Source organism: Electrona antarctica (assembly GCF_951216825.1).
Source record: "Electrona antarctica genome assembly, chromosome: 5".
Lineage (NCBI taxonomy): Eukaryota > Metazoa > Chordata > Actinopteri > Myctophiformes > Myctophidae > Electrona > Electrona antarctica.
Genome location: NC_136810.1, coordinates 14,151,387 through 14,171,646, shown reverse-complemented (window position 1 = coordinate 14,171,646; position 20,260 = coordinate 14,151,387). Strand labels below are relative to the sequence as shown.

At 46.4% G+C, this 20,260-nt stretch overlaps 1 protein-coding gene across 1 annotated transcript in view; it reads left to right on the top strand.

The window, feature by feature from the left end:
- kcnq1.2 (potassium voltage-gated channel, KQT-like subfamily, member 1.2) overlaps positions 1 to 20,260 on the top strand; it is a gene marked incomplete at its 5' end in the record, with an annotated part of 360,645 nt that overhangs the window by 198,163 nt on the left and 142,222 nt on the right. Inside the window, one exon of the mRNA XM_079501199.1 lies at positions 18,830 to 18,905. Coding sequence (XP_079357325.1) covers positions 18,830 to 18,905 — 76 coding nt within the window. The remainder of the gene's footprint in view (positions 1 to 18,829; positions 18,906 to 20,260) is intronic.

Genomic DNA, 20,260 nt, shown 5'->3' with positions numbered 1-20,260 from the left:
TGTCACAGGGCTATTGTTCTCAAACTTGAAAAGAACCTATTTGGCCGTGAAGCTTAGGATCGCGACCAACCGTAATCATCGATATAAAACATTAAAAGATGGAGCTCTCCGTCCATGGCTGTGAACCGATGAATTTGAAAAGACAGAGATATCGGCCGGTGTGTTAAGAGCAGATCTATCAATGCAAGTTTAACAGTATTCCATTTTAACCCGATCTGCTATTTTCGGAGTCAAATTAGGAGTAATTTTGAAACATTTTTTTAACACAAATCTTCTCTCATGGGGGTCCCTGCCCCACATGTTTGCAGACTGTGGTCTGCGTCCAATAATTTCGGGGCCATTAACATGAAGCGGTTTGAGAACCACTGCTTTAGAGATGGATTGAGCCTTTTCCCTGCATGGTGTTGTTGAACAGTGGCTTCCTCACCATGTCTTATAAATGTGATTAGGATGTTAGCGCTCGGTCTGCCCACTCAAACACCCTTTTACCACTTTATTATAGGAAGCATCTGATCTGGGCAGCACTGGAATCATGAGCGTGGTTAGGATAAATAAGTTAATGCAGTTAGGATGGATGTAATGCCTGTCCCCTGCCTGCCTCACACCGTGATTGCAGTTAGGCAAGGCGAGGCGGTTTTGCTTTCATAGCACATTTGAACAACAAGGCAATTCAATGTGCTTTATACACGTGACATGACATCAAGCAAATGAAACACAATTATACGATGACATTAGGATGCATAAAACAAGATAAGTAAAGCATAACAATGCATTTTAATTACAGTGCAGAAGAGAAAGAAAAAGAAGAGTAACTCAATCAATGGCAGCAGCAAACAGAAAGGTATTCAGTAACTTGTGATTTAAAAGAAATAAGAGTGGCAGCAGACCTGCCGTTTTCTGGGAGCATGTTCCAGATATGTGGTGTATAAAAACTGCATTTATGCTGATTTATTTTTGGTTTAGGGACAGGAAGCAAACCTTTCCCAGATGACCCGAGATATCGTTCTGGATGGTTCATGGTATCATACAAGATCAGAAATATAGTGTGGCCCTAAACCACATATAGTGTGGCCCTAAACCACTCAAAGGTTTATAGACCAGTTAGGAATAGGATGTAAGGCCTGCCTCCTCCCAGTGCCCACACTGCTTTTTACATTGTGGACATTACGAGCTGATGCATTTACAGCATGTGATCACAGCAGCCCAGCCACAGGTGTGTGTGTGTGTGTGTGTGTGTGTGTGTGTGTGTGTGTGTGTGTGTGTGTGTGTGTGTGTGTGTGTGTGTGTGTGTGTGTGTGTGTGTGTGTGTGTGTGTGTGTGTGTGTGTGTGTGTGTGTGTGTGTGTGTGTGTGTGTGTGGCAAAAGAGACAACGAAACCATCCCTATAGAACTAACCGTATCATTAGTGTTAAGTGGTCAGATGGGTGGTCCACATGCATTTTCAGAGCATAACTTATTCTAACGATCAGTCAATCGATTGATTGTGTTAGGGCTTGATGTTTGAGAACCACTGTATTACAGGCACTGGTGATGTCTTTTAACTTTCAACCTGGCCTTCCCATTGTTGGTAATGAGTCTGGACATTATTCATGGACATTTTCAGAAATGTTTTCACATTATAGCGAAACAGGGCTTAGTAAGTGGTAGTTTATTTGTGGGGATGTGTTTTCTCACAGCGGCATCTGTAGTTTTGAACAAAGCTTTTCCAGTGTCGCTGTTTGTTCCAATGCTGTGTACATGTGAGGGATTCTTTATTTCAAATAATACAAAAATAATCTGGCCTCACGCCAGGGAGCTACCGGCATGCCGGCAGACAGCGAGCGCTGATGAAGAGATTGGCCTCACAACAACAGTCACGTAATCTAATTTCAGCCGTTGAACAAACAATGGCCAAGAACATTTAGGACAATGTTGAAAACAGGAGCGCCTGCCAAAGCTTACGGCACAGGACAGGACCTCAGTGTCCCAACTCCAAATGTGCATTCCACTGAAACACTTTAGTGCCACCTCACTGCTTTCAGCACAGACTGTATAACATGCTTACCATGGAGTGAGTCTCTCTAGTCCAGTGGGTCTCAAACCTTTCTGGCCGCGACCCTCCCAAAGTAATCATATTATTTGAACTTGGGACCCCCCACCCTCCCAAAGTAATCATATTATTTGAACTGGGGACCCCCTCCCAAAGTAATCATATTATTTGAACTGGGGCCCCCTCCCAAAGTAATCATATTATTTGAACTGGGGACCCCCCACCCTCCCAAAGTAATCATATTATTTGAACTGGGGACCCCCTCCCAAAGTAATCATATTATTTGAACTTGGGGACCCCCTCCCAAAGTAATCATATTATTTGAACTGGGGACCCCCCACCCTCCCAAAGTAATCATATTATTTGAACTGGGGACCCCCCACCCTCACAAGCACTTGGAATTGTGTAGATTAGTAGAGTTGAGGCATTACATTTAGCTTGACTCGGTTCCACTTATGAATATTGTGAAAATAGCAGATCTGCTATAAAAAATAAAAAATAAAATCCTATTTCATAGGTAACATTAAACAATTTGAACAATGTTTGACTTTTTTTTATAGTAGCCTAGTTTGTTGGTTACGTTAGACGTAGTAATGGTCAAATTTTTTGTCTTAATTTTTTGTTTATTTTCAAGGTATTGAAAAGGTCTTAAAAGCCATTACATCGTCACTTTAGAAATGGGCAGATACATTGTATACGGTACACTCATACTGTATGTTGGTTTGCTTACTGTTGAGGGAGAAAACAATGTTGCACATTAAGCATAATCATCTGGGGAGTGCCCAAATTAATTTGGGACCACCAGTTTGGGAGCCATTGCTCTAGTCTATAGTCCAACGCAGTGGTTTTCAAACCTTTTATGTTCAATGCAGTGAAGTCACATCAATGTGAAACATCTGATGGCACTATGTCTGAGGCGGAGCAGAGAAGCTCAAAACATCACCTGGGTGGACATTAATATTATTGGGATTGTATCGTCCGGATGTTGTGAACGATTCTGCTTAAAACCGCAGGGCACACACTTATAACTGGTCTAAAAGCTCTCAATGCATTGCAACACTTTGTGAGCTGCACTGTACTTAAGTACAATTTTGAGTTGCTTTTACTGTCTTTGAGTATTTCCATTTTTTCAATAAAATGTGAGTAGACCTACTTCATCCACCACTGCCTGCACTACCAGACATACGGTCACAGGAAGAAACTGCACTACCAGACATACGGTCACATGAAGAAACTTTGACAAACATGACTAGCAGCAGCACTATACGGCACTACACAGACAGACAGACGTGGGAACTGACAAAAACGCTGGCTCGCCGCCCGGCCGCCACAGAGAACATCAAATGACAGGCAGAACATTGAGTCTTTCCTGAGCGTACGTCTTTCGAGCAGCTGAATCCTGTCAACATGCTGCCTCACCTGACCGTCTTACCTAAGACCTGGAAGAGGACGACTCGACTGACTGACGGAGGGTATGGTAGTGTGGAGTGGGGAGCAGGAGGAAAAAACAACATAGTCCCGAAGAAGTAGTGGTGCACAATCAGTCATTTATTTAATCGATTATAACATCGATACATCGATAATCGATAATATAACATTATCGATTACTAATCAATCTTGATTATTCAATTAATCGGAAAAAGTAAACGACGCAACACTCAATAACTCAATAAAATAGCCGATACTTCTACCCCTTTAGAAAGAAATGTGTGGGATTCATTCATCCGCTGAGTTTCAATCAAAGGGCCACAGTTATGAGAGGTCAGCCATTTGAGAAATGAGGAGGCGGCTGGGAACAGGGTGCACAGCCATAATTGGATGCCTGTCCCTGGCCAATGTTTCGGGGCAAATTATCAACGCATGGGTTGAATTGCCAGGCTGCACATTGTGGAGGTGGGAACAGTGGAGCGCTTTGACGAGGCAGCGTGACGCGCTAATAGAATCATTTAGTGCACTGGGATAATGACAGGCAGTGATGGACGAGGCCGGCCAGGTCCTCGCATCTGTTGCTGCATGCTGCCTCCGCTGGCACGTAAAGGCCTGCTGTTTGTTAGCGCGGGAGGGGAGGCTGGCTGCGCCCAGGCACCCAGGTCTATTAATTCCAACGGGAGAGCGAACTTGAACACAGCTTCTGAACAGTTATTCAGCCCCATGGTCAATTAACTAAATATTGGACCCAATCGTCACAAGCCACACAATCTTCCCAACATTTTGATACCAAAATGGCTTTTTTTTTTTCCTGTCACATGCAGTAACACTGCACTCGTGAGATCTAGCACCAGTAAATATAGGACATCCTCGAGGTCCACCGTCAGGCGGCGCCCACTGAAGCCAGTAAATGTAGTTCCTCGGGGACTATCCTCGAGATCTACCGTCAGGCGGCGCCCACTGAAGCCAGTAAATGTAGTTCCTCGGGGACTATAAGCCCTCTAACCATTAGCACGGCCTCAGGCCTGGAATATAAACGCTTTGATCTTCCATTTAATGTGGTGGTGACACATGTAGTCGTGTCAATGCAAAGTCTCATTTTTACTGTGTACAAATGTGGAAATACCAGACATATATATACTAGAGTATTACGACTGGTAAGATTACATGTTATTATTATTACCTCTGACTTCAGTAAATAAAATAAAAGCAATGCAGTTTTAGTCCACGCATAAGGCAAAATTTGAAAGTAGGTTTTATTTTCCAATTTCCTATAACTTTCACGGGCTGGTCAGAGTCAGCCAAAGGGCCGTATTTGCCCCCCGGACGGGCCTGTGTAATGCCCAGGTCTGCTGTAGAGGGTTTGCCCCCCGGTGGGCCTGTGTAATGCCCAGGTCTGCTGTAGAGGGTTTGGCCCCCGGTGGGCCTGTGTAATGCCCAGGTCTGCTGTAGAGGGTTTGGCCCCCGGCCGGGCTGTGTAATGCCCAGGTCTGCTGTAGAGGGTTTGGCCCCCGGCCGGGCTGTGTAATGCCCAGGTCTGCTGTAGAGGGTTTGGCCCCCGGCCGGGCTGTGTAATGCCCAGGTCTGCTGTAGAGGGTTTGGCCCCCGGCCGGGCTGTGTAATGCCCAGGTCTGCTGTAGAGGGTTTGGCCCCCCGGCCGGGCTGTGTAATGCCCAGGTCTGCTGTAGAGGGTTTGGCCCCCCGGCCGGCCTGTGTAATGCCCAGGTCTGCTGTAGAGGGTTTGGCCCCCGGCCGGGCTGTGTAATGCCCAGGTCTGCTGTAGAGGGTTTGGCCCCCGGCCGGGCTGTGTAATGCCCAGGTCTGCTGTAGAGGGTTTGGCCCCCGGTGGGCCTGTGTAATGCCCAGGTCTGCTGTAGAGGGTTTGGCCCCCGGTGGGCCTGTGTAATGCCCAGGTCTGCTGTAGAGGGTTTGGCCCCCGGTGGGCCTGTGTAATGCCCAGGTCTGCTGTAGAGGGTTTGGCCCCCGGCCGGGCTGTGTAATGCCCAGGTCTGCTGTAGAGGGTTTGCTCACCAACAGGAGTCTCCATGTCTCTCCATGCTCTTTCTTTATTAAACAGAAAATGCATTTTCAGGTCAGGATACCGATTTGAATCCTGAATCAGGATAGAGGACTCAGACAGGAGACAGATAAACAAGTGAAGTGGAAGTGGTGACACAAAGAAAACACTATAAAATGTGTACTCTCTCCTAATGGGTTGGAATTTTGCAACCCACCTGGAAATGTATTTTATGCTTATTAAAGAGCTGAAGAGACAAGGAGACCCCCGTAGGGCCGTTACTGAACGTCCTGACCTTCCGTCACTGTCAACATGGTATGATGGGTGTATAATAGCGTGGTAGGGCCAATTATGACAAGTTGGGAGTGAAAATACATTGCTCTCTCTCCCCCCCTCTCTCTCTCTCTCTCTCTCTCCCACTGTGTCCAGGTAATGACAGGTTTGTGTGACAGTGTTGTGTTGGTTAAACATGGGTGGACCATGCTATGAGGTCACAGGGACGTATAGTTAACACTATCATCATATTTACATTGGCCACATTCCTGGCCAGCATCGAGGCACGCTCGCCAGTAACATACACATACACACACGTACACACATACACACACGTACACACATACACACACGTACACACATACACACACTGCACACAGTTACGTACGTATGTGTTCACTGCAAGTGTGTGTGTGTGTGTGTGTGTGTGTGTGTGTGTGTGTGCGTGTGCGTGTGCGTGTGAGTGAAATGTGTTCTGTGTGCTGGTTCTCATCACTAGGTCCGTGGACCACCAGCGCGCTATGAGCTTGTAGATCTGCTATTTTTCAATAGCTAAAGCATAACATAATGCTAACACCAAAAGGGGTTCCTGCCCAAAATGGGTTCAAAAATAAAGGTTGAGAATCACTCAACTTAACTATATGGAAGTCCAGTCTAAACTGTAACATTACCCATGTGTGTGTGAGTATAAATCAGACATTAGGACGCCATCACAGCCCACCGAAAATGAAACGAATACATTTCAGATTAAAGACTATATTGAATATTTAGTCGAAAGACTATGACTAAAACTAAATGTGCTGTCTTTATTACCATTGTGGCTATTGCTATTTTTATTTTTTATAAATACCTGTACGGTGAAAGGAGAAGGCGTCAGAGTTCCAAGTGGGAGGGCGGGGGATTGTTTTGTTTTGTTTATTTCGTTTTGTTTTAGTTTTGTTTGTAACTGTCCGCATTAAATCCAACTCATTTACCCAACTCTGTTCATATACTGTACTAGCAAAACCGTCCTGTTTGCTGTTTTCTACTGTACAAAAATAGAAAAGAGAAGCGAGCATAATGTACTGCATTTTTCACTGTCTAAACCCCTCTTCTATGCTCATTAAAAAACTTAAAACGCGAAATGAACACTGCAGGCCAGGGTAGCTTGGTGTAAATGTTCATTCTCCCTCACGCTAGCTCCCATCCCTTACTCAATTCTTCTTTTGATCTCTCCATTTCTCTCTTTCTTTCCCTCCCCCCTCCATTTCTCTCTTTCTTTCCCTCCCCCCTCCATTTCTCTCTCCCACTCCCTGCCCCGATCTTTGTGCCCTCCCTCTCACTGGCGACATGGCCGCACGCACGCACGCACGCACGCACGCACGCACGCACGCGCGCACGCACGCACGCACGCACGCACGCACGCACGCACGCACGCACGCACGCACGCACGCACACATCAAACGGGGCTCTTGTCTCTTTGTTGTCAGTTGGTAGCGGTTGGCTGCTCTTTGATCCAGTTCAGACCCTGTATTGTCTGCAGCATGTCCTGATCAAGGCCTTATTGATCTGAGAACCATGGGCACCATGAGAGAGAGAGAGAGAGAGAGAGAGAGAGAGAGAGAGAGAGAGAGAGAGAGAGAGAGAGAGAGAGAGAGAGAGAGAATATGGAGATAAAGAGAGACGGAGATAGAGAGAGATGGAGATAGAGGTACTGTAGACAGACAGACAGAGAGAGAGAAAGAGAGAGAAAGAGAGGAGGGGGAGGGAGGGAGGGAGCGGGGTGGGAGAGCAGTCTGGGGTAATCAACAACACACACACAGACACTGGACAGACTCTGTGCACTTAAGGAGAGAGAGAGAGGAAACAAGAAAAGCCTGCAGCATGTCTTTTTTTTCACTGTATCTGAATGCATATCGTTGCTGTCGGGAAGAAACATCTTATCTCCAAATTTTAACTTTTTGTAAATTCATTCACGAATCAAGTAGGTAGTATAGGGCCTACTTGATCATACTACAGCATCACACAAGAGTATCAAAACTTGTAGTAAGTAAAAGTACAAACCTGTTGCCATCAAAATACAGTGCCAATGTCCTCAAATTGCATTTCTAAAATTCTGCTATACTTGTGGGGGACATATTGGTCCTCACAAGTATAGCGCACACGCGCACACGCACTGGTGTGTAGAAGGCCACCGTTTCTCAGAGAGACTTCAAGGTTATTGCTGCTCCCTTGGAAGCACACAGGATATTTGACTGTCCTCTGCCAAGACAAAGAACTGTGCTCCATCTTCATCTAACTCTGTTCAATTACTAGACTGCCTCACTCTGTGCGCATGCGTGCGTGTGTGCGTGCATGTATGCATGCATGCGTGTGTGTGTGTGTGTGTGTGCCCGCGCACACACGTGCATGATGCTGAGTGAGTTGCCCCAGACAACTTGCCGCTTCTCCTAAAAAAGTGACCATAGAAGAAAGGAAGGGGAAAAAAAACATTAAAGGGGCATTCCACTCATTTTCAACATTTTACTATGTCATTAATATACCTTAGTGCTGTTGTGTGGAAATAATAAAAATCCCCCCCCATTCTGTGTTTCCTAGAACTGTAATTATGAAAAAAGATTTTTTTCAGACCTCTAGTTCTAGGAAACACAGAATGGGGGGACTTTGTTATTATTTCCACACAACGGCTCTAAGGTATATTAATGACATAGTAAAATGTTGAAAATGAGTGGAATGCCCCTTTAACTGCTTAAGTCCTTTCTATTTGTAGTTGGTTGTATGATAGTAATAGTACAGTATTTCTACTTTGTGGTTCTGCTACTTTTACTGAATTAAAGTATAATCTGAGTACTTTTCTTCGACCAAAACACCAACAAGTGGGCTTCATGAAGACAGCTGAGCTTTCAGGGGGGGCAGGGAGAGCAAGAAACCCCCCATCCATCCCCCAACCGGTAGTGTGATCCGTACGGAGCTTGACATAACAAATGGACAATGGAAAATAAAGTGTTGTGGTCAGGCAGAAACCTCTTATCTCCATATTCTAACGTTTTTGTGTTTTTTGGTAAATTAACGTCAAGCATCAACAGCAGGAAAGCTGGAAAGGCGGCGCGGAGCGACACGCTTTGAGCTTGATGATGGAAGAAGATGAGTGACAGAGAGCCAAGCAAGTGCTCCAATGTCAGTCAGCATCCATGGAGAGATGAAGTGGTTGATGTATGCCAAATGTGCTCTCTCTCTCTCTCTCTCTCTCTCTCTCTCTCTCTCTCTCTCTCTCTCTCTCTCTCTCTCTCTCTCTCCATCTGGAGAGATGTGTGAATGTAGTGTAAGTAGTATTGAAGGGGGTAAAAAAAAAACTGCAAAAAAACAGTGTTATTCTTTTATCGTGCTGACCTGCCCAACATGTGTGCACAGTTGTGAAAGGCGGGAAAAGGGGGAGGTGGGGGGGTTGTTGGAAGAGGAGTGGGGGGGGGGGGGGGGGGGGTCTTACAGACGTACAGCGATCAAAACCACACGTGTTTTTTGTTTCCTACATGTGTTTTCTTTCCCAATTACGCTTGAAGAAAAAAATAACGCACACATCCTCCTTTTATGATGATGCAGACAGAGAGAGCGGGAGAGAGAGAGATGGAGAGAATGGGAGGAGACCAGAGGATGGCTGTGTTGAATTGCTTAATTTATGCTTTGTTGTACGACAGTGTGGTGACACGCTATGAGCTTGTAGATTGCAGTTATTTTCGGCGTATGGTGAATCTACCCCCCCCCCCCCCCACCACCCCCCCCTCCCACCTCTCTTTCTCCGTCTCTCTCTCTCTTTGGTTGTACAACAAGGCAGTGTTTCTCAAAGTGTGTTAATATAGCATCACATTGTGCAAACGTTTTACATTTTAACAGCAAATCTTGCATGGAAGTCCCTTGCATTTTTCAGATCGGGGTCCGCAGCCAAATATATATTAACTAGAGGTTCGGGCCGCTACGCGGACCTCACACCTACGTCGCACTGCCGATCCGACCAATATGCCCATATATGTAGATCTCTTTATCTGTCACTCCTATGGAGATCGCCGGCCATAGCTGAGTCTGGGGCGGCCATAGCTGAGTCTGGGGCGGCCGTAGCTGGGTCTGGGGCGGCCGTAGCTGGGTCTGGGGTGGCCGTAGCTGAGTCTGGGGCGGCCGTAGCTGAGTCTGGGGCGGCCGTAGCTGAGTCTGGGGTGGCCGTAGCTGAGTCTGGGGCGGCCGTAGCTGAGTCTGGGGCGGCCGTAGCTGAGTCTGGGGTGGCCGTAGCTGAGTCTGGGGCGGCCGTAGCTGAGTCTGGGGCGGCCGTAGCTGAGTCTGGGGCGGCCGTAGCTGAGTCTGGGGCGGCCGTAGCTGAGTCTGGGGGCGGCCGTAGCTGAGTCTGGGGCGGCCGTAGCTGAGTCTGGGGCGGCCGTAGCTGGGTCTGGGGCGGCCGTAGCTGGGTCTGGGGCGGCCGTAGCTGAGTCTGGGGCGGCCGTAGCTGAGTCTGGGGCGGCCGTAGCTGAGTCTGGGGGCGGCCGTAGCTGAGTCTGGGGCGGCCGTAGCTGAGTCTGGGGCGGCCGTAGCTGGGTCTGGGGCGGCCGTAGCTGAGTCTGGGGCGGCCGTAGCTGGGTCTGGGGCGGCCGTAGCTGAGTCTGGGGCGGCCGTAGCTGAGTCTGGGGCGGCCGTAGCTGAGTGCTTTGTGCGGAGTCAGAGCCCCTGGTTGTCCCAGGTATGATTCCAGGCCAGCCAGCAATGTGTCCATGTGTGTCCCTGAGCAAAACTCTTAACCCTGAACTGCTCCCTGGGCGAGCGCCGTAGAATGGCTGCTCACTGCTCTAGTTGTTATTAGAGATGTCCCGATACTGTATCGTATCGGGAAAAGTATTGGATCGGCCCTTATTTGGTCATATCGGGTCATATCGGTGAATATGCCAGTCTAACCACCGATCCGACACAGCGGTAAGGGGTTGACACTATGGCAGGTAAATAAAATGTTTGGACATGTGGAGTTTGCTTTCGAGTTGCCCAAACTGCAAGTGCACATTTGAGTGAGGAGTCTGCTATAAACACAACACGAGATATATAGCTAGATAACTATAAACACAACATGAGATCACGACACTGGTATCAGGATTCAGTATCGGTATCGGCTAACACAGAAATTGAGGTATCGGGATCGGATCGGAAGCGAAAAAAGTGTATCGGGACATCCCTAATTGTTATAGGATGGGTAAATGTAGAGGAGCAATTTGTGCATATATTATATACTATTACTGTATACATATTGTGACAAAAAACACCCCAAAGGAGTGGGGACTATTCTATTCTATTCTATTCTGTTGCTGATGTCATCAGTATTTGCCCAAATATTGGCATGTCCCCTTTTGTAATATAGATCTGACTGATGTGTTTGTGGACGTTTGTGGCTACGTCCATTTTTGGGCGTAGCTGCATTGGGAACTCCTTATATGGTTCTGGCTGAGTCATAGTGACATGAGTGGCCGGTCCTCCCTTAAGCCAAATTTAATTTGGGTCCTTGAGGTGAAAAGGTTTGAGAACCAGTGTTGTATGGTATTGTTGGTGTGTATGTTCTCCTAACAGGCCTTGTTTGTGTGTGTGTGTGTGTGTGCGTGTGCGTGTGCGTGTGCGTGCGTGCGTGCGTGCGTGCGTGCGTGCGTGCGTGCGTGCGTGCGTGCGTGTGTGTGCGTGTGTGCGTGCGTGCGTGTGTGTCTGTGTGTGTGTGTAAGGCAGTGCCGGGGATAGTGACAGCCTTTGATCCACATGTTTTATGGTGCTTGTCATGGTATTGTCTGCTAACTTCTTTTGTTGTCATCCTGTCTAATTAAGACCTCAGAGCGCCCTGTTGACTCCACTGAGAGAGAGAGTCCCTTGTTTGGGGAGGGGGAGGGTGCGTGTGTGTGTGTGTGTGTGGGGGGGGGGGGGGGGGTGGATGGGAACTTTGACTGAGCATAGTCTCAGAGAAACAGTCAAAACAAGATGCATGCACAGACACACACACACACACACACACACACACACACACACACACACACAGACATTACTGCATGCCTGTGACGTTCGAATGCATTTTCTCCGTGAGCGGCACTTCAGTAGAGTAAGATCTTATCTGTGACCACAAGCACACTGTCACCACCTTAACACGCACGCACACACACGCATGCACACACACACACACACACTCACACACACACACACACACACACACACACACACACACACACACACACACACACACACACACACACACACACACACACACACACACACACACACACACAGAGAGAGAGAGATGTTTATGGCAGAGGGAGGCAGCCCTTTGATTTCAGATCCCAGCCATTGACCTTTGACACGGAGCTTTCATCTTTGGGTGGTTGTTGTACTTCATGTATTTCATGTCTCTGCCATCCTGTCTGAACGTCTACCAAACACTATTTATACACCGTGATACGTTAACTAGAGTAAATAATAATAATACCTCTTAGACCCCCCGGGGGCCCTTGTGCCCCCCCCCCCCCGGGGGCCCTTGTGGTTATTTATAGTTACTATATGGTTGTTATAGCCTCACAATCATTTTAGCCACTTTAACCATATTTTATACTTTGGCTATTCAAAAATAGTCGAGTTGTGTTTTCAGATCTGCGGCCAATTTGGGGGTCCTTGACATGATAATATTTGAGAAGCATTGTCTTAGACCACTGTGTGAAAGGGTGAAATATGTTGGGAGAGAAAAAGCATTGTTCTGTCTGTCTGTCTCTTTCTCTCCCCCCCGATCTCTTCTCTCTCTCTCTCTCTCTCTCTCTCTCTCTCTCTCTCTCTCTTGCTCCCCCTTTTCTTGCTCTCATCCTCCCTCCCTTCTCCCCCCCCCCCCCCCCCCCCTCTCTCTCCTATCTCGCCCGTCACTCTTCACAACCGCACCAAGCAGCAGAATGTCGGAAGTGACTTCAAAGTAATAGAAAAAGAAAAGCAAAAATAGTGTGTATGTGAAGTGATTTGCTGTGCGAGCTTTGATCTGTCAGCAGTGCTGCTGTGAGAGAGAAGAAACAGACCTTTTACTGTGGAGAAGAGGGAGAGCATGTCGTAGCATAGTCTGGACAACAAAGTTCAGTTTGTAGTAGCCCGGCATCTCTGCTTCATGTAGATAGCTTAAATAAGGGTGTGTGTGTGTGTGTGTGTGTGTGTGTGTGTGTGTGTGTCTGTGTGTGTGTGTGTGTGTGTGTGTGTGTGTGTGTGTGTGTGTGTGTGTGTGTGTGTGTGTGTGTGTGTGTGTGTGTGTGTGTGTGTGCGTGTGTGTGTGTGAGAGTGTGCGCCTGCCTGCGTGCGTGCGTGCGTGCGTGCGTGCGTGTTTGTGTTTGTGCGTGTACGTGTTTGAACTTGACACCAGGCCCATTGTGCAGCCAGTGCAGTATCTCTTGAAGCCACCAGGGCGGCCACCTCACACGTTCTGAAGTGAGTGTCTAAAAGCAGAGACAAGTCTGGAACCTATACAGCATACTGTACACACTGTACACACTGTACATGCACACGTTGACAGACGTATTACCCCACAGCTCCACACAATAAGTCAGATATGGTAATATTAGTGTATTATATAATGTAATCAGTGACTTATAATGTGTTTCCATCTGACTTGGTTTCAGATGAGGATCTCAGAACCGTATGTTGCAGGGCTCAGCTCAGGAGGGTATAGTACTAACCCCAGAACTCATAAAATTATACTTTAAAAAAATGCGAAAATAGCAGCTCTACAGGCATGCAGATGGAACCCGAATCACCCTGGGTTCTGATTGTCCAATTGTAGGCTACATAAAAAAAGAAAGATAGAAAAAGAAAATCGCAGAACTAAATGTGTTTTGGAACGTTTCAGGATCTTGAAGTTTCTGGGTTTTCCCCATGCAAGTATATTTAGATCTTCTATCTTGTGTAGTTTGTGGTTGCACTTTTGTTTTGTCCAGTTGTTTGAGTGTCAAATGGACCACAATGGAAATAAGGGATTTTGTTGCTCAGGGGTAGAGTGACCAGATGGGAACCGCAAGGTTCCCAGTTCAAACCCGGGCTCCCCCAGAGTTAGTGTCGTATCCTTGAGCAAGACTCTGAACCCCTAATTGCTCCCGATGTGCAGGTTGGTGCCTTGCATGGTTTCCTCCGGCATCGGTGTGTGAATGGGTGAATGTAATGCACAATCTCTGTGAAGAGCCTTGGATAAAGGCGCTATATAAATGCACCATTTACCATTTACTATTTTGCATGATCCATTTGGTGTGTTTTTAACCGGCGACTGTGGCTCAAGAGGTAGAGCATGTCGTCCAATGATCCATGGGTCGGCGGTTCGAATCGGCTCCTCCAGTCTACATGTCGAAGTGTCCTTGGGCAAGACACTGAACCCCAAATTGCTCCCGATGTGCTGGTTGGTACCTTGCATGGCTTCCGCTGCAAACGGTGTATGAATGTGTGTGTGTGAATGGGTGAATGTAATGCACAATCTATGTAAATGCACCATTTACCATTTTAACCCCTTTAAAAACTTGTCAATAAAGTATTCAATCAACCAATCAATCAATTAATCAATCATTCAAACTCTTCATAGTCAGAAAGAGCCAGAAGTTGATCACTTTGAGAACCCTGAACGGGCTTTGAGCAGGACAAGTGAATGATTAACTCTCTCTCTCTCTCTCTCTCTCTCTCTCTCTCTCTCTCTCTCCCTCTCTCTCTCTCTCTCTCTCTCTCTCTCTCTCTCTCTCTCTCTCTCTCTCTCTCTCTCTCTCTAACCAGTTTCGGTGTGCTCTTTGGCAAACACCCAGCTTGTGTTCTGGTTGCCTGTAGGACACTGTGATGGAATGTGTGTGTGTGTGTGTGTGTGTGTGTGTGTGTGTGTGTGTGTGTGTGTGTGTGTGTGTGTGTGTGTGTGTGTGTGTGTGTGTGTGTGTGTGTGTGTGTGTGTGTGTGTGTGTGTGTGTGTGTGTGTGTGTGTGTGTGTGTGTGTGTGTGTGTGTGTGTGTGTGTGTGTGTGTGCGCGCGCGTGCTCAGGACGGTGCGTGTGTGTGTGTTTGTGTGTGCGCGCACGTGCGTCACTCCATGGACAAGCAAAGAGCGTGGCTAAAAAAAGAACATGTGCAGACACAGCAAAGTGTTCTCCCGCACAAATAAAGATTAAAAACCACACAAAGAAGTTCTGCCAAGAACAGAGTCACCATGTTGGTTTGACATGAGTATGTGTACACAGTGGTACAACGTAAACAAGTACTGTACAGTACATCTACTGAACTCAACTACTGTACTAAAGTACAACTTAGAGGTGCATTTACTTATTTCCATCATTTGACACTTGGACTACTATATACTATACATGTATAGTACCATATTATGTTACTATACTTATACTGCAATACATCTCAGAGAGCAGATTTAGGGCATTAATACATACTAAGTAATACAAATTAAGCCCTATTTTATACTTGCGTCTTTTGAAAATAGCAGATCTACAAGCTCACAAGTATATGTGAATACAGCCCATTGTAGTAACACATATAGGCCTAATATTTGTATTTTGTGGTATTGCCACATACCACCAGCACAATGCCGTGACCCTGCTGGAGGTCGATGACCATCTCTCCCATTGGCCCCCACCCAGGAAATGACCATCTCTCCCATTGGCCCCCACCCAGGAAATGCAAAACAGCTCCTCTGTACGTCCCTGTCTGACCCTATCTGACCCTATCTGTCCCTATCTGACCCTGCTGGAGGTCGATGACCATCTCTCCCATTGGCCCCCACCCAGGAAATGCAAAAAAAACATCTCCTCTGTACGTCCCTATCTGTGTGACGTATATGTGCTGTAGGTGGGCACAAAGCGTGCTCCACTTAATTCTCATTTTATATGCTATTGAAAAATAGCAGATATAGCTTGTAATTCTGGTATTTTTGAACACACCATTTGTACACTCTCAGAGTTAAGGGGTTCCTTGCAAATAAAACATTCTAGTAAGCCTACTTCAGGTACTAGTTGGGCTCCTAATATGCCATAGCAGTAAATCAGTGTCAAACATATTCCGAAGAAAACCTGGAGAATTATTGGGTCTTGATAATGAAAATTAAAACTAAAATCTAATCTAAAATGTGCCAAGGACAATGCCAAGGACCTACTGATGACCCTGGTACAGTATATTCCTAAAACAATGAAGCATCTTTGCCACCACTCTCACATCATCTTCCTGATCATCTTCCTTTGGTCACCTTTGACCTCTGGAAGTCATTGTGAGCAGCATGCAGGCTGCAGCTCATATGGAAGAGGTTCTCAGAGTGAAAGTAGCACGGCCACAATGTTGCAATACTCCAGGGTTCCCCAATACATTTTCCTCAAGGGCCATATTTTGACTAGGGCACCAGGCTGGGGGCCGAGTCCGCACGCACAAGGTCGAGGTCTTGGCCTGAAAATTCATTTTCAGGGCAAGACCCCATTTGAAAAGGATGCCCAGTTTGACATGCATAGGCATTTATATCTGGGACCCCCTAAAAAAACCCAAAATTATTTAATTATTCGAGGGGCCACAAGGGGGCGCTCCGCGGGCCGCAAATGGCCCGCGGGCCTATTGGGGAACCCTGCAATACTCCATTGGCATCCCAAATACACATCAAAGTAAGTATAAACTTCAGCGCCGGGTCTGTGCAAAAACTGCAAAACGCAAAAGTCATGTTAGGGTAACAATCAATCAATCAATCAATCAATCAATCAATTAATCAACCAATCAATCACGTTTGTATATACACAATATACAACCTATCAATCAGGTTGTTTGACAGTGACGCACATTGATTTCTGTTAATATTTACAGCGTATTAGACAGTGACTGAGTGGCTATTACACTATTGTTTGTGACATTCTTCTGAGTTCAGGCGTGTGCGCGCGTGAGTGTGTGTGTGTGTGTGTGTGTGTGTGTGCGCGCGCGCATATAGGTGTGTGCATGCTCATGTGTGTGTGTTTCAAGTCATCCTCTCATAGGAAAATGTGAGTCAGTGTTTTCCCTCCGTATTTTCACAGACAGCTAAAGTGATCCTAGCGTTCGTTGTGCTGCAGCTGTCAGGTTGAACATCCAGAGACATCTTGTAACACTTAGCAATAAATAAACGCACAGAAAACCAAGCAGCGCACAGGACACAGCGTACACTCATGACAAAACAAATACAAGTGTATAACATATACACTCATTCCTCTGTGTGTGTGTGTGTGTGTGTGTGTGTGTGTGCTCAAGCACATATTTGTGCATACCTAGTACCGTATGTTTGTGTATCTGTTCATGCCTATGTGAGCGTGTGTGTGTGTGTGTGGGCAGTGCACATGTGTGCATTAGTATGTGTGTTTGTGTGCAGTGTTTATCTTAGTGCCAGTGGTGTGTCATGTGTTTTGTGTTGACACAGATGCGTGTAGTGTTGGGTTCAGGGACACGACATTCACTGCACTGGCAAGGATTACTTACTGCAGATGTGTGTGTATGTGTGTGTGCGTGCGTACACTGCACATGTCTATAGCGTAGCGTGACATTCTGTGTCATAATTCTGTCTCCTTGTTGTGTTGTCTTCCTTGTTTCCTAGTTGCAGTTCAGTGTTTTACTTGTTGTGTTCCTTTAGTTTTCAAGTTATGTCTTCCTTGTTTAGACTTAGACTTTAGACCTTATGTTACAACCCGGCCTAGGGGTCACCAGGTGTAACACAAAAATGGTCTCCCTCCTACCTAGTTCCCAAATATAGTCAGCCAACACCAGTTGAAAAGCCAAAGTACAGTGATTTATTTTATAAGTTACAGTTACATCAAATACATGGGATAAATTACCTCAGGGTGGGCACCTGTACAGAACATTAGTCAACTAAAAGAAAACCTATGTTTACCTTCTGCAAACACAAAACAAACACAGGTAACTTACCTAACATCAACTAAAGAAACACTATTAACAAGGAAACTAAAAGAAAGGACGCCCACCCCTACATTACCGAGACTAAACCATGTTGACAGTGAAACTTCCTAAAATACTGGTAATGGCTAACTAAAAGCACTCAAAACACCTGACTGGTGTGGTTGGGAGACTGGCATGGAGGAAAGACATCTGAAGAGCTGATGGTAGGCAGCTTTATACTCCAGACCAGAAAGCCAGGAGCCAATCACCTGTGAGGTTCCACCACTCAGCCAGTCACACTCAGCCACCACTCATTCACCATTCACACAAGCTGGTACTCAATCAGTCACTCACTCAATCAGTCACACACACACACACACACACACACACACACACACACACACACACACACACAAAGAGGGAAGAAACCTACACATATGACCCACGGTCATAACACCTTAGTTTATTTTGTAGTAATGTTCTAGTCTCTCCTGGTTTCCTGTTGTTCCTGCTGTTACCTGTCTTGATTCACCAGTCATGTGATTAGCCAATGTTTTTCACCTGTCTCCCTTAGTTGTATAGCCTGTCCCTGCTTTGATTGTCAGTAAGATCACATGTGACTAGGTAGTCCTTGTCTATTTATACTCCTTGTGTCCCAGTGCTTGATTTAATGTGTTACCTGTGAGTAGTTTTGTTGACCTCTTGATTCCTGGTTAGTGGTTTACTGACATTGTTCCCCAGCATTTTTGTGTTAATAAACTCTTCTGAATTGACCTGCCCCGTTTAGCTGTGTGTTTGGCCTCTACACTGTTGGTTTATATTGGTTTAAACTATTAAGTTCAATGGACTGAAAACACGTATGACTGAATCTATCTACCGGTATGCGGTTTGAGTTATAGGGGTAGGGCTTGATATGTCTTATTATGCTTATCCCTGTCCCCTTTTTCAACTTCTTTGGACCCTCTATGGGCGCCAAATCGCGGTGTTCATTGTTTATAACGATTGTTAATGAATTGCACTGTTGTGTTGTCCTATTTTTTGTGCTAAAATTAAGTTAAAAATTAACTGAACTGAAAGCTCAAAACAAGCCAACGCAGCAGCATTCTGTACATGACCTCAAAAATGCAGAGAAATGATTTGTTGACATGTCTGTCTGTCTGTCTGTCTCTCTCTCTCTCTCTCTCTCTCTCTGGGTGTGTCCAGGATGTCTCACGCCCACAGGTCTGCAGTCAGAGTGCTGCGCAGGATGCAGCACTTTGTGGCTAGGAAGAAATTTCAGGTGAGAGTTGAGTGTCCGGACACACACACACACGCGCACGCGCACACGCACACGCACACGCACAGACAGACAGACAGACAGACAGACAGACAGGGCACGCACTGAGTGAGAGAGATACAGAGCTAGAGAGAGAGAGAAATACACAGAGAGAGAGAGGGGGGGGCAGAGAGTGAGAGAGAGACAGAGCGAGAGAGAGGGGGGCACACACACACACACACACACACACACACACACACACACACACACACACACAGAGGGGGGGGGGGGGGGGGGGGGTTGAGGGTTAGGGTTCAGTGTTGTGGTCGTGCAGGAAGAACACGAAGGGCCCTGAGGGCTTATAGTACAGCTGTGTGTGCGTGCGTTTGTGCGTGCGTGCGTGCGTGCGTGTTTTGCAACTTGCACCTGCATATTTTCTGTTTTTCTGTTTTCAGTTGTAGCATCATGACGTGCCTGCTAACCTTTCACTGGCGAAAACACTCAAGAATTCACACACACACACACACACACACACACTACAAACATGCTTGCACGTGTGTTAGTAAACTCATGTATACTCACTCACAAACACACACACACAAACATTACAAATGTGCTCACACATGCATGAGTCAACTTACACGCGCACGCACGCACACTCTCACACACACACACACACACACACACACACACACACACACACACACACACACACAGAGAGAGAGACCCAGCGGGACGTGGCCTCACATAGCACTGGAGTCAGCAGAGTGCAGTGAAAGAATTTGGCTCGCTGAAAGCAGTAGTTGAGCGGGAAAGAGAGAAAGAGAGAGAGAGAGAGAGAGAGAGAGAGAGGGAAAAAAAACTCCTATAATCTCATTTTAGATATTTTGCGATCATTTTCACGCTAGGTTTTATTGCAAAACGGTTGGTGTGTTCTCGCCGTTGCCCGGGCGTGCTACATGGTTTCAATTATACCATAACTCATGGCAGCTGGCCGTACCCTATAGCAGGGCGTGGAGAGTAACTAAGTACATTTACTCAAGTGCTGTTACTTACAACGTTGAGGTACTTTTAAGCACTTTTTAAGTATGTGCATTTTTTTTTTCAGTGCTTCATATTGTCGCTGTCGGCCAGAAACCTCTTATCTCTGTATTTTAACTTTTTGTGCTTTTCGTAAATTAACGCCGTTTTCAACCAGTGGTCCAGTGGTCCGGGGACCACCAGTTGTCCTTGGGGGGGTTCCAGGTGGTCCCCAGCTAAATGATGGAGAGTTGGTAACCAAATGGACCCTTTGGCACCCTTATATAACTTTAACCCATTCAGGCCTGACGTCGAAATAAAATAAAAAAGTATTCTAAATCATGACAATTTTCTGAAAG